Genomic DNA, 14,351 nt, shown 5'->3' on the forward strand with positions numbered 1-14,351 from the left:
TAACAATTTATAATGAACAGTTATTTAAATGAAACTGCAGAAGTTGAACATGACTCAACAACTGCTGTGCTGTAAGGGGGTCATGGGTCAAATAGGCTCGTTGTCGCTGCCACTGCTTTACCCACTTTTTAACTGTACATTTAATAAATAAAAATATCCAGTAATATTAGTCCCCTGGAAAAATGGTCTTGAACTTACATCCAGTAGAAAAGACTTGTAAATGAGGAAAAAATACTGACATAATGCGGAGCAAACAGTCTGCAGTATCACTGAGAAAAGCTGAAAATTGTGGTAAAGTCCTGTCTGCAATTTGACCAAATATGGAATGCCTTAGTTTGGTTCTACGTCCTCCAAACTTCCACCTTTTTAGGTCGATTTAATTATAGAATGTGTTTAGAAGACAAAAATTGCACTTCAGGTTAACACAGAGGTTGAGACTTGAGGTCCAGGACTACAAGGGTGACAGGGGAGAACCATTTCCTTCTATAGAACTGGTTGCACAAAAGAATGACATCACAAAATCTCTCAGCTTTAAGACGACCACACCGGACACAGTGACACCCGAGAAGCTTGTGAAGTCTCTTATCTGCTTTATGTGCACATAATAAAGCAAAAGGACTAAGGAAAACCACAACCCACCTCTGGCCTGTGGATTGGGGGTGGGTGAGGCTGCACCTACCAGGAAATGCATTGATGTCAATGACAGCATGTTGGCCCGTTTGGTTGTTGATGATGACGTCAATGCCAAACAGGGACACGCCCAGTGCCTGTCGCAGTGACCTGGACAACTCTCTGATGACATCATCACTGGGTGGCTGAGACACCCCTTCTACGTTCTCTCTCTGAGATAAACATATAAATATTCAAGTGTGTTAGCAACGGACGTTCTGATATCACACGAGATAGCAGCCACTGACATTGTGGACGTACCGTGGTCAAGTCCGAGGACGACTCTGGTTTGGAAACATTGTGGCTGTTGAAGAAAATTGCTTTCCTGTCTGAAAAAGAAACAGGAAAAGAAGACAAGGTTACAATTTTAAAAGCTTCCACTACACTTTGACAGGCTTCCCCCATGCTGCCATCGAGATACTTTTCTCATCTCAAACACTAGGTGGCAGCAAAGCGCAACTGTTTCAGAGTGCAACAAGCAACCAGAGCTGTACTCAACTAATGTCTTTATTTGCTTTATTTGTGTCAGCACCTGGTGGAAAACTACACAACCACTGAAGTTTAACCCTTTGAGTATTAACTGTGTCAGGCTGAGGGTTCACTTAAGTGCAAAACAGCATGTAAGCTCGAAGAATTTATCTGAAGCGATGATAAACGTCACAGGGTGAACAGCAAAATTTATTGCCCCATTCTTTCTTTGCTATCATTCCAGTGATTAACATTAGAGGCGGTTAAAGAGAAGAAGAGGCATGAGGTGTGGAGGGAAAAAGTAAATTCCATCACACTGTCCAAATAAATACGCCCTTTGTCTTATAGAGGGTAGTGGTAATAAGGTGTTATGCCGACAGGCTCTTCATTCCCAGACTGGATGAGCAAACACCAGTTTAACTGGACAAAAGCATGGGAAGGAAGGCTGAATGGGACAGACCATCTCTCACGCCGTTATTTGTCACAAACTGGCTGTTCAGGCCATGACAAAAAGGGAAACACACAATTTCAGGGATTAAATCAAGCAATTTATAAAACAAAAGTGACTCAAATGTAAGCATGAGAAAAGATCACAAAGCATAGAATGTAAATGTCAGTAGTGTCAGTAATGCAGGGTGTACAGAGTGGTGACAGTAGTGTGCGAATGCTGTAGAATGCGTGAAATAAACAAAGGAGAACTAAGGAGAAACCAAGATCGCCGCATGACCGAAGAGGGTGGAAGGCCGGGAACAGTGGACGCTGAAGGTGCTGCTGATGAACCCGTAAAGCCTTGATGACTTTCAAACTCGTTGGATGAGTGTACACTATACACTGTTTACTGCACCAAACTTTCTGTCTTGTAATTGGCAATCTTGCACATAACATGACTGATTGTGCTCGTCCGTCTCTTCTTCCCGACTCCCACCTTCCTCCAGTCCAGATCTACTCTTATTGGCTGTAGCTCATTGCACAGCTCTCCGATAATTAGCCTGGGTGATATCTGCGTAGAAAATCAGCGCGACAATCCAGTTGCGTGAACTTGGCATAAACGGTAAGGTGACTTGCTGCAGGGCTGCTGAACAGGTAACAGCAGGGCTCAACACACTTCAACGCTCAAACACCGACTGCTACCGCTCGTGATCTTTACAGCTCACCTTTTCATCCAGCCTTTCCCCTCCACTCACTGGATATAACACACAATGTATAGCACCGGGCTGCAGAGCACAGTGAACTAAATGCATGTTTAACATTGTGGTATGTTACTTTTGTGTTTGATGCAGGCTGAGCTTTTCTGCTGCACCACTCAGCATTCTGGTCTGAAAGCAACTGTTCTCTCCATCACACAAAGCACACTGCTGGATTGCTGGTGAAAACTGCTTTGCATGAGGGACTCTACTGTATGCATGCAAATACTGGAGTCACTTGTAACAGGGGACAACCCTGTATTCAAGGCTGCATCGTGGATAAAGCGTATGACACGCTTATGGAGATAAACGCTGTTCTTCTTGCTTATTTCCAACAGCATGTACAAACCGGGTAAAACTCTGATGCATCCTTTAAAAGGGCGACTATGTCCAATCACAGGGACTATAAAGCCATTTTATGAGGGCTTTTATTGGCTAATTTGGAGAAACTGTGCAACTTGTACACTCTGGCCAGTGTGGCTGTTAGCAGCCCTTGGACTTCCCCACCTCTCTCTCTCTCTCTCTCTCTCTCTACCTGTCTGTCTCCTCACCTGTCGGCCCAGCAGGAAAGTTCTTTAGCGAAGGTCTCTCCACCACAGTGTAAGAGTCTCCCACCACAAACACCTTGTAGAGCACTGCGTTGTGGTTGATGAAGCTCTGGATGACACAAGGAGGCCTCACGTCCTTCAGGTCCTCTTCACTGAAGATAATGGCCATCTGTGGACAGGAGGACACACAGTAAACTGATAGGTCTAAACTTAAAAAAGCTGTTGCTCACACCACCAAGCAATTTCAGACACAAATCTATTAAAGTCCTGACTTAAACAGTGCAGTGGGTGTGGAGGAATGAAGACTATTTAGCCAGTCTGACGAGGGTATTGATTTCAGCTGACACACAAAGATAGAGGAGGCACAGCACTTTATCTGATTTTGTTGTTTGGACTTGAGTTAAATGACAATCCTGTGACAGGAGTGTTACAGTTTTACACAACGCAACCTGTGGAGGGTGTGAGTGACCTCAGAGTTGTGTGGGCTCTTACCTCGTGGGAGTTGGTTCCATGAGCCACCCGGGTTTTGCAAACTGAGGAAGAAACAAAGGTGGGGAAATACTGAAAAGCAGTAGTGACATTTCCTTTGACAGTGAAAACAGAAATGTGTGACAGGTAGTGAATATACACAACAAAATTTCCAAAATACAGCTTGTGCAGTGCAGTGTTAGTGGTGAATGTCTGACTGAGGTAAGAAAAAAAACTTACTGAACGGGAATGTCAGTCCTTGCCTCTTGATCTGCTCCAGAACGTCTGGGCTGCAATCCGTGTTAAGGACCATGAATGGAGGAGAGCAAATCCTCTCATCTAATAACAAGAGAAGTAAAAGAACGTGATGGGAATTGGTAGAGTTAAGAGAGAAAAAACTTTTAAAAATGGTCCTAAGTTTCAGTTAAACAGAGAATGATGAAGAGTGTTGGATATTTCCACTAGTGCAGACGTCCATAGAGCAACTCATGATTACTCCAACTGAACATCCAACTGAAAAAGAAACGTTGAAAAAAGTCCACGACCCAGATGCCACATCTTTAAATTGCTTGTTGTCTAAACCACAAAAATATTCAATTTATGAGTATATAAAATATAGAAAAACACTGCCTTCAGTCTATTTTCTGTCAGTCAACTAATGATTTCAGACTCAATTTACACTCTGGACACACATTTCATCAATTCCCATGATAGACTTTGCTAACTACGTTTGTGTAGTCAGAACAAAGCAGGCCACAATCAGCACAATCATTCATGTACAAAAGGTGCAATTTCAGATTTGTGACAGTAATGACTGCTTGGTTTTAAAGTAAATGAGTGGAAACATTTAAAAACAGGTCTATTGCCAGACTTTGATCCCTGGAGAACAGCTTTACTGCAAAGTGATTTATGTTCATTGTTTTTTCCTAAAATAGCAGCGCTTGAAGCTATTCTTTCAGTTATTATCCATAGCCTACTTAGGCGGTAATGAAGGGCAGCACATCCTATTGTAGTCTGAGCACTAATGCTAAAGACCTGTTTCGAAATGGGGAGTTGATGAGTCTCTCACACACGCAGACAAACCTTATTTAACTTCATTTGTTCATGTATTTCTATTTTATCCTTGCTTCAGGTTTAGACAACAAACGCAGCAGAGGCCATCTGAGGCCCAGGGGGACAAATGACTCCTGTCCAAATAAATAAAGCAGAAAGCTGCCAGGACCTTCTGCTCCTCCCAAACTCCCCTGCCCTCCACACGCACAGGAAAATGCTGAAATACAGGAAGACACACAATCTTACAAGGAATTACAGGCAAACCTAATCAGCTGAGGACTTTACACAGTCATCAGAAACATCGCCTGACTGACAGGCCTAACAGATGGCTCACTGCCTAACCCTAACCGCAAACAAAACAGGTATACTTGCATAGTGTTAACTTGGCCCTACCTCAATTTAACACAGCAGAGGCCAGGACAAACACTCCTCTTTCTCATCCATCTCCACCATGCTTTTACGTCACATCATGTTTGTTTACATTATATTTTTACATCACATCCTGTATCGGCTGCTCGGTCAGTTCCGATAACACTAAAAACAACAAACATCCGGCAGATTCGACATACTTAGGCCATATCAGACCTCAAGCTATATTAATGTTCTGCCTTCTGTAATTTCCCCTCTGCAGTAGGTACATGGGGGCGATAAGGCAGCTGGTTGGAGATATCACCACAGGAAATCAGTGACGGGGGCCAAACCAGGAGCTGGCAAATTGCTAATGACAAAAACACAATAGAAACGCACCGGTCTTTGTGTGCTGTGGGCCTCAGCAATGGCAGGACTCTCTGCTCCCGCTAGTGCTGAGGTCAGGAGAATCTCATTTGCCTGCATTTACTTCAAATGCTGAGTGTTGAACTCTGGGTGTACACTGGGCCCCACACACATTTACAGCTCCCACAGCAGCCAGAAACAGCAGGTACACACAATAACTCTTAGCAAAACCAGACAATGAAAGCTGATGCAGACAGCATAAACATTAAATCTTATTCAGTGTCAAGTTTCATTTTACCATAACAGATCTGCACAAGGACGGCTGAAACAATTAGTTTGTTAATTGATTGACAGAAAACTAATTTGACAATAGATTCAAATTTCATGTTGCTGTTTTTTAATTAAAGGAGCTGAAGATTCACATTTTATTTTTTTAAGTGTGATTATTTGCTGGTTTTCTTAGTTCTCTATGATGCTTAATTCAGTATCTTTTTGCTGTAAGTACTGTTTCTAAGATTTGGAGTGTTTAATAAAAGAAGCAACTGTAAGAAGTGAAAGTGGGTCCTGGGAGACTATTATTCTATTTTCTGTTTACTGTATTATTTGTTGTAGACACACAAGACATAAGACATAATAACAGGAATAATCCCTGCAGTACCTGCCTCGTTGACATGCCCTTCAATGAAAGAATTGCTCCACTGTATCTCAACATGCACTATGACCACTATGCACAAAACTAATTTCCTTTTGTTTTTACTTTAAAAAGGAATAAATCCTGAAACAATCAACAACAGATCGAGCATGGTTCAAAGGGTTCTATTTTTCACTATTAAATAACAAACACAGAACGCACTTATTCTCTCTGTACTGTGCTTTGTAACTTTTCTCTGTGCAGCTGGATCTTTTCCACTGTTGGCTCTGCAGCCAGTCACTTTTGGGAGCTGGAAGCCTGGAGGGTTACCCATCAGTCATCTCCGCACTGGCAACAACCAAGTTCGTCATTCTGCTGTTATTTTACCAGGACAGGAATAGCAGCATAATGTCTTTCAGAAAACAGTCTGGTAGGAAAAACATCCCCATTACATCACTGTGTTCCCAAAGACTGATGGCGTTAAATTTTGTCAAACAAACGAACAACAACAAAACAAAAAAAAGACATCAAAAGACCTACAACTTGTCAAACGGAAAACACTTCAAGCTCCAAGTTAAGAATTTATAATAAAGAGAGCGGGAAATAGTGGAGAGTGTGGCCAAGTTTGTAATAGTGTGCATGCTTGGCTTGACACTTTAGGGCTGAGGGGGTGGAGGAAAGGGTGGCGAGGATCAATCTGGCTCTGTCTAAACACTGCATGCTTGCAGCAGACCAAGCGGAGCCGAGGACGACGTTTACGGGAATCTGCAATGAGATACTTTTTAAATGTCATTATCCAGTCACTCTGCTTTTTGTGTTTCTCTTCTTTTATCTCATCTGGACTTCCGCTGAATTTTCCCCTCTGTCTGCTCTGTTACATAATATTCAGGCATACAAATATATAAACTGCAAACTTATAAGCAATTACTGGTGCGCCTGAGAATGAACAGAGAACAAATTGTTCAACAGGCCTGTTATAACACTTAAGATTCAGATATCTTCCCAAGTTACATTAAGCTTCATGAGGTACAGTGCTGCTTAGGTGGAAGGCCGAACTCTACTGTTGCGAGCTCACACTATAGAAACCCCATCCTTCCTCAGTATCAAGCTCTAAGAAGCTCACGCTCTCAACTACAACTATGAGTCATACATTTTCAGAAGAAAAATTTCGTTTTCCGTTTTCGCACAAAAGCTAAATCCTGCACTCCTCTGATGAGATATTCATCCTTTAATGATTGTGACAAAACACGATCAACTCTGACAGGCAGGAAATCTTATGCTCTATTTAGAGCAATCCTGTCTGCCCACTTGGCTCAGTGGACAAGTGTCTGAGTCTTAAAGTGTCTCAGTGTTTGTCTCTCTTATGCTGCAACTTTGATTAAATATTGATCACTTGCATAAACAGGACACTTGTTCCATTAGTCCTTGCAGGAATGTAGATGTATGCTAAAACAGGGACCTTGATACCATCAGATTAACCCAGGAAGGTTTCAGTCTGTCAGTCTTGTATTAAGGGGAATTCTTTTATTATGAGCTGAAGAGGACTTACAGCTTAAAACACTGAGAGAGGCTTTCGTTTCATAAAAGAGTTGACATGACGACGGTTTCTGTCTATAAAAACAGTCCAAGATATCAAAACTCAAGCGTACACAGGAACCAGAAGATTCCACTAAGTAACATAAACAGTTACCTTGCGCTGGGTCACGTAGGAAACACAAAACCAAGTTGCACATACAAAGGAGAGCCAAAGTCCCAGTGAGCATGACTATGATTCAGCAACGCTGATCCATTAGCGCTCGTGTGGCTCTTGTCTGGCTATTTTCTATCAAACATAACATCAAGACGAGCTAATTTTTGCACTTAGGTTTATATTCATTTAAACAATTCAGAGCAGAACAGCTAAATGTACTGTGACTGGGGCCATTTAACATCGAGCAACCACTCAAGTGATAAAATACGGTTTTGTAGAGAAAGCACAAGCGTACCTCAAGTGCTTCCTCCAATTGAGTACTATTCTGAGTCATGCAGACAGTGAAGCATGGAAGCCTCTCTATGGCCTTTTAGTACTGGGTTGCCTTGGCAGCTGCTCCAGGACTCCATGGTCCCCCGCTGATAAGGAGGAGGGAAGTGGCCGTGCCTAAGAAGGCAAGGTACACTTTCCATACTCTCACACCATCCTCTATTTCACTCCAACCTCAACCGAGATCTCTTAGTCACTCTTTTTTTTATTGAAAGAGAGCACATTTATTCACGGCCACATGTTTTTTCTACAATAACAGCAGTCAGGGAGGTTTGGAATGGAGGCCTAAGTGTGAGCAGAGAGCACAATTTGCATTAACAGAAGCAGAATGGTGGAAAAAAAAAAAGTCTCCTATGAATGCAGCCAGTGAGCCATCTTCCTCTTCAAACCAAATACACACACTAAGCGAGTGTTGCAGCTTATATGCATTGTTACGTAACAGCCATCACGCCCGTTTGGATAAAAAGACGTCTTCTTGTGGCTCTATTTTAAGAAACTCATGACACTGCCGACATGCTGAAACGCCTCTGATCCGCTACTCTGACACCATGCTGCAGCCGCTCACAGAGTCATGGACGCTTGGTGAAGAAGTACTTAAAAGGTTTATGTTCTCTGCCATGTATGCGGGTAAAGGAAATGTGGATGAGTCACAGGTGTGTTTACTGTGCGCGGGCAGAGAATGTGATCCTGTCATCAGTGCATTTCTCTGCCTCCGGCCAAAAGGCGCTATCAGCTACAGAGGAAGGTTTTGCTGGACTGACTCGAAGGCGAGTTCTGGTCCCTTTCAGTGAGAAACACAAACAGCTAAGTTCATACTGGGTTCAGAAAGGAGGAAACGGAGAGGTGCATTTGTTGCATGAGAGGCAGGAGAGGAATTATGATATCAGCATAGCACTCTACCGGTAATAATTAAACATCTGCTCGGAAGCATCGTGTAACATAATTCAGACGAGGGGCGACTGCGCTGTCACATGTTATCCATGTGTCCCTTCTGGTAGCGAAGAGGAAAGACAGACAACCAGCAGTTATCACAACTCTGTCCTTTTAAAAATAATATTAAACATGTTAAGTAAGGTAGAAGACATATCCATGGATTCAACAGTTCCTTTTTTAGCTTAGACAGCTTCTGCTTTTACAGAATATTGAGGAGGACTGGGAGAAGAGCAGAGACTCTAATGTTTATTCAATATGAACCTATGACACGTCATGTATTGACTCTATACACAGAGATGAAGATAGGTCACACTGCAAAGTGCAATCAGTTGCCAGTTTATAGAGGACAATAAACCAAAACTAATGGCGTATTATTTGTTTTTTTTGTTGAAACTGTTTTAGAGACATTTTGGAAGTTGCATTTTGCAGTGCTGTTGGAATGTAGAGCAATATACTAATGTTTAATATACAACTGTATAAGTATATATTAGTATATAATATTTAGTCTACCGTATCAAAAGGACTGGACAAAATACACTTCTCAGTATTATGTGTTAAAATACAACTCTACTATATCTGTAGCTGCCAAAATGGCCATTAAATTGAATTAACAGTAATCTAAAACACTTTCAACAAAACTTAATATTATAAACCTCATGAAAGTAGGATTTATGGCTTGCCTGCAGTATCAGACTGCATTACATTTAGATCTTTGTGCCTAATGAACTGGTAACTGCGTATAAACTTGTATGAGTTCTGAAATAATTCAAGGTGAAAGCTTGGTGAAGTAATGAACATATTAAAACAGTCAGTTTCAAGGGAATGTATTTGTACCATCCACACTTGCATGCTGAATCGTATTTATAGAGCAATACATAAAATCGCTAACCACATTATATCACAGCTTACTCCAGCGTGGACTTCTAGGTCTCCATGCTCCTTCAAAGGTCAGCATAGGGTCTCTTTGAGAAAGTACTTCAAGTAGTTCCCCTCCACATTTAACCAGTTGCAACTTCACAATAACTGCAAAATCGAAACCTCAAAGATAAAAAATAAATAAATAAATAAGTCACTAAGTTACATGAAACGTCTTACCTTGCATACAGCTCTCTATCCTGTGGATGAGCTGGTAGGACTTGCAGCGGTCCAGCAGAGTCCGGATGGCTGGAAGGGGGTCCAGGACGATGGTCTCAGGGTGGGCATCAATGTAGTCCTGAATTGCAGACAATTGATTAATTGTTAAAGTCACTCATCATTCATGGAAAACCACTCATCATCCATAGCTTGCACAACAAAATTGCACAACATTGTGCCTATGGACTATTAATAAAATTAAAGAAGTTGTCTGAAGATGTTTCCATGGGCTCTTTGACATTTGTCTCTGTTTTTTGAAACTGTTTAGATTACACTGTTCATTTATTGATCAGAAAAATGATTGACAAATGAAACAGTGGTGGAAATAATGGGAAAAATGTGTGTGTGTATGTGTGTGTTGCATGACACATGACATACAAACAAATACATCCTGATAGATTAGAAAAGTTAAACAAACATATCAAAGTAGGCAAACTACAAATACAAACACTGAGTTGCAGGGTCAACATGCCTCACTCTGTATGTGTGAGATAGAGCATGAGATGTATGCCAGCGGTTCTGTGGAGGTTACATCACTACATCTCTGCATGGCCGGCTGTTGGGTCAGCGTGAGGTTTGCTGTTTTACATAACCGCTCTCCCTCTCTGTTCTCGGCTCTCCTCTGGCTCTGTCCCCATACCACCTCACCTCCACTATGCAGCTCTCCATTCCCTCCACATTTCCATCTCTGCTCTGTGGATTTCTCTGCTAGCAAATCCTTCCAAGCAATTTTTACTGACTCACAAATGCTGTCAGGTGGAGCTGGCTGGCCTGTACATTACACAAACAGCCTGTCTGCTCACATCACGGTCCCTTAAAACACCACGCCACAGCTCCATACGCGTTGCACACACTTGCATTAAACTAAAAACACACACATACTTCAGGAGACAAGGTGCCTATTTGTGAAATGACTCTTATTATAAATACACATATACTTTCATATGTGGCATGTAAACAAATGCTTTTGCCTTGACATGAAGGACACATCTGTAGGATTTGCCCAGATCCAACAAGTAGTGTTGATCAAAGCCAGTTGAATGGTTATGTAAGCGTAAACATGCTGCAGCCAAAAATAAATCCAAATTAATCTTCTAGGAGTTTAGAGGAGTACTCTGCTGATAAGGACTGTCAATTGCTGATGTCTGCGTCTCAGAGGAAGAAATACATTTAAATACAGGCAAGAGGGGGAGGTGAGAGGGAGATGAGCACTGGCCAGCAGGTGTCGGAGAGGAAAAGAGCCAGACGGATGTCAGCGTGGCTGTGAGAGAGTGGGTGTTAGGGCTGCACATTTTCTGATAGCTTTTCCGGGCAGATTTGTTTCAGTAGGGAAAGAAACTCGCAAAATATGGTCAGCAGAAGATCTAATGTGTGCTACTAGCTTTAAGCCATGTCTGTGACGCCACAGGCACCAAACCTGAAGTGGAAAATAATGTTTTAACACTTGTACCAGATGGTTGAGATTTACCACATGAGCTTGAATAACATAACCTGTCAATCACAGAGAAGCCTAAAAGACTAGAAACTTAGTTTATGTTTGTTCCTATATGCAAGTACAATAGTGTTAACAGTGTTTATAAATGTCGGCAACATTTTACAACTGTGACTTTAACTTTCAAATGTAGAATCAGAACAAATTTTCATATGTTCTGATGCAAAAATAATCGTACAAAGAGTTAAATTTGTGGGAATAAAAACAAGCTCAAGAAAGACGTTTTAAAAAGATTTCACATCTCGTGCCATCTGCGCTAGCTCTGAACAATTCATCCCACACACATTTTAAAGTAAAAATCTGACAAGCGCTGAATATTGCATGAAACTTAAAATTGTGATTCTGTTAAAACTATGAACGATAAGAAAAAGGTGAATCAATGTTTAAGTTCCAAGTGTTGCAAATGTTTGAAACTTTGAATGGAGATTTGAGCTCAAATTATGAATGAGTGGACGAGGTCTGAAAGGGTATGAAAAGACATGACTGAGAATAGTTGGAGTGTCCCATTTTTAGATGAAGATGAAGATGTTTGAATGAAGTTTCTATGTTGAAAAATGTGAAAGGAGTTCAGTGCCGAAAGAAAAAAACATGATGGGAGAATCATTAAGAAATTTTGATAGTAGAACTACTGCTGCTATGAATTTTTCCAGCATTCACACCAATAACAGTGATTATCACTGCACCTATAATCACACTAACATATATCTCAGGTTCACTGTACACATGGCTGCCACGTCAGGTCACTGAATCATCAGGAGCAGCCCAGCCTGACATTTTGTTTAAAGCAAAGAGGTCATTTTAAAAAGGAAGGCTTTTTCTCTCCATCACGCAAAAGGTTATTTATGATCACAGCTGTGTCATAGTAGAAATGCGCTAATATATTGTAACAAGAATGTAATCACAGATGACAGCTGTGTTCAGGTTAATGGCCAGAACAGAAAGCAGGTTACAACAGGACGGAGTCACACAGCTGAGCTGCACATTTTCCAGCTAATACTTAATCTACAGTCACAGGCTTAAGTTGGTGACTCAGAGAAGAACAATGTTGGACTGAAACCATCGCTCCTCTGCACTAAGAAAAAGGCTCCTTCGGTTGCTTGTTTTAGAAGGTTTGTATAGTTGGTATTAACATTTAAAGGGTGCCATCCTTTACAGAGGTGATGGACACAACAGAAGAGGCGGAGACACAGTGGCAGGTGTTTGTGTTAGGCGAGGCTCAGATGGTAGAGGGTCAAAGTTCACCTGCAATGTGCTTGATAGAAACCCTGGCTGCTGCTGGACATGAACAGGCCACTTTTTGGTTACTACACAGCATTTGACAGCTAAGAAGCTATGATGCTGCTTGCAGATAAAAAAAACAACGAGTGACCAGAGTTAAACCCATGAACACTGGTGCAGAGCACTGGTGTGACAACACTGGTGTGATAAAGGCTATGCATCGCTGTTGGAAAGTTGTAACTTATGATACTGAAGCACATCAAAGACACACAACTAGAGATGCATGATTCCACTGTTACAATTGCACACATTCACCATTTCTGCCATCTGTAGAACGTGAGGATCTACTTTTCAGTAAAATTATTTTGTTCTTTTTAGTTAGTCTAGTTTAGTTACATTTCCTTACAAAACACAAGGCATTTGCATATGTTTCAAAATGGTCTGTAGTGCCATAAAAGTGTGCAAATATTATAGTAATAGTTAATATTAACCGGCTCCTGCTGTTTGGATGATTGCTCCACACTGACATCCTGTTTCTAAATGAGCAGTCAGAAACACGATGACAGAATCGCATGATGTTGATCATGATTACAGCTTCTCTGAGTCAGACGGTGGGGGGGAGGGGGGGGAGGGGAGAGAGAGAGAGAGAGAGAGAGAGAGAGAGAGAGAGGGCTGGAAAATAAATTCATTTTCACGCCATGTATAGCAATGCCAGATTAATGAATACACAGACACAGAGACACACACCAGTTTCTGAAGTGTGTTCCCAGTGCCACATTTGGAGCTGTGACCTGCTGTCCATGTGAGATTTTTCTCACTTCAGAAGGAGGAAGAAAAAAAAAATCTTCAAGTATTTTTTTAGTGACAACATTTAGGTTTTATGAGTCACCACATGCTCATATATAGCTGCTTAAGTCCTTTGTTTCTGGAACTAAGGTTAAGTACCCTTGGCCTGTCTGTTTAATTCCTTGAACGGAGACATTTATGTATAAACATAAAAATTCTGTTATCCCTGTTTATTGCCTGTAGCAGTGTTGCTGTGTTACAGACAACACTATCCAGAGCTTCACACTACTTTTTAGAACAGTATCTGAAGAGCTTAGCCGGTATTACATATCATGCCTGTGGAAGGCAGTGAGATTCAGTTGAAAGCTTATAAAAAGCTAGTAAGTGGTCTTTTAAGTTGAGAAAAGTGAATTTTGCCACAGATATTGCTCCCAAAGTCAAGAATGAACTGTTGTGCTCAAATATTTAAAACGACAAAGCATGGAACAAATCTAACAGTGATTACACAGTCAGTTGAAACTGAACAAATGTTTTTCTTACATTCCCATATCTGCATAAATTGTGTAATTATGTAAATATTTAGTGGGTTATTTAGTGGGTTTAGTGGGTTAAGAAGTGGAAATGACTGATTTCATTTTCCCCACTTTTCCAGACCTCTAAACTTGTATTCTTCATATCACATGCGAATCCCCAGGGGAAGTGAGTGAAGACAAAATGTGTACCTGTACTCTTTGCACCAGCAGCACAGCCTGTGAATCATTCTGGTCAGCCTCCAAGATGAGGTCAGTCAGTTTGTGGATGATAACATCTAGTGGACCCTGATCCTCCAGAGGCTGACTGAGGTCCAGCTAAGGAGAGAAGGACAGCCATTGGTCAAAGGTTGTGTTGAGGGGGGAAAAAACATCTAAACATCTCAGGTATTCATTGATTGCATTTAAAAATGGTTTACCAGCTGAAAGTCTTTTTTTGTTTCATTTCATAACAGCAAAGTGTCTCTTCCTTGTAAAGCATGGCACTTTATTACTTTTGTGAC

The 14,351-nt window shown here is 41.3% G+C and overlaps 1 protein-coding gene across 3 annotated transcripts in view; it reads right to left on the bottom strand.

Annotated features, from left to right (window-relative positions):
- Positions 1–14,351, bottom strand: part of itpk1b (inositol-tetrakisphosphate 1-kinase b) — a 42,403-nt gene that overhangs the window by 15,032 nt on the left and 13,020 nt on the right. For all 3 annotated transcript variants that reach the window (XR_006845444.1, XM_046413247.1, XM_046413245.1), the window contains exons 4-10: positions 14,041–14,166; positions 9,784–9,901; positions 3,578–3,676; positions 3,362–3,402; positions 2,873–3,038; positions 931–998; positions 680–842 (exon numbers count right to left, since the gene is read on the bottom strand). Coding sequence is in view for 2 of the 3 variants with exons in the window: in XM_046413247.1 (XP_046269203.1) it covers positions 680–842; positions 931–998; positions 2,873–3,038; positions 3,362–3,402; positions 3,578–3,676; positions 9,784–9,901; positions 14,041–14,166 (781 nt within the window). In the remaining variant the exon portion in view is untranslated. The remainder of the gene's footprint in view (positions 1–679; positions 843–930; positions 999–2,872; positions 3,039–3,361; positions 3,403–3,577; positions 3,677–9,783; positions 9,902–14,040; positions 14,167–14,351) is intronic.

This window comes from Scatophagus argus, chromosome 15, assembly GCF_020382885.2.
Source record: "Scatophagus argus isolate fScaArg1 chromosome 15, fScaArg1.pri, whole genome shotgun sequence".
NCBI classification, from domain to species: Eukaryota; Metazoa; Chordata; class Actinopteri; family Scatophagidae; genus Scatophagus; species Scatophagus argus.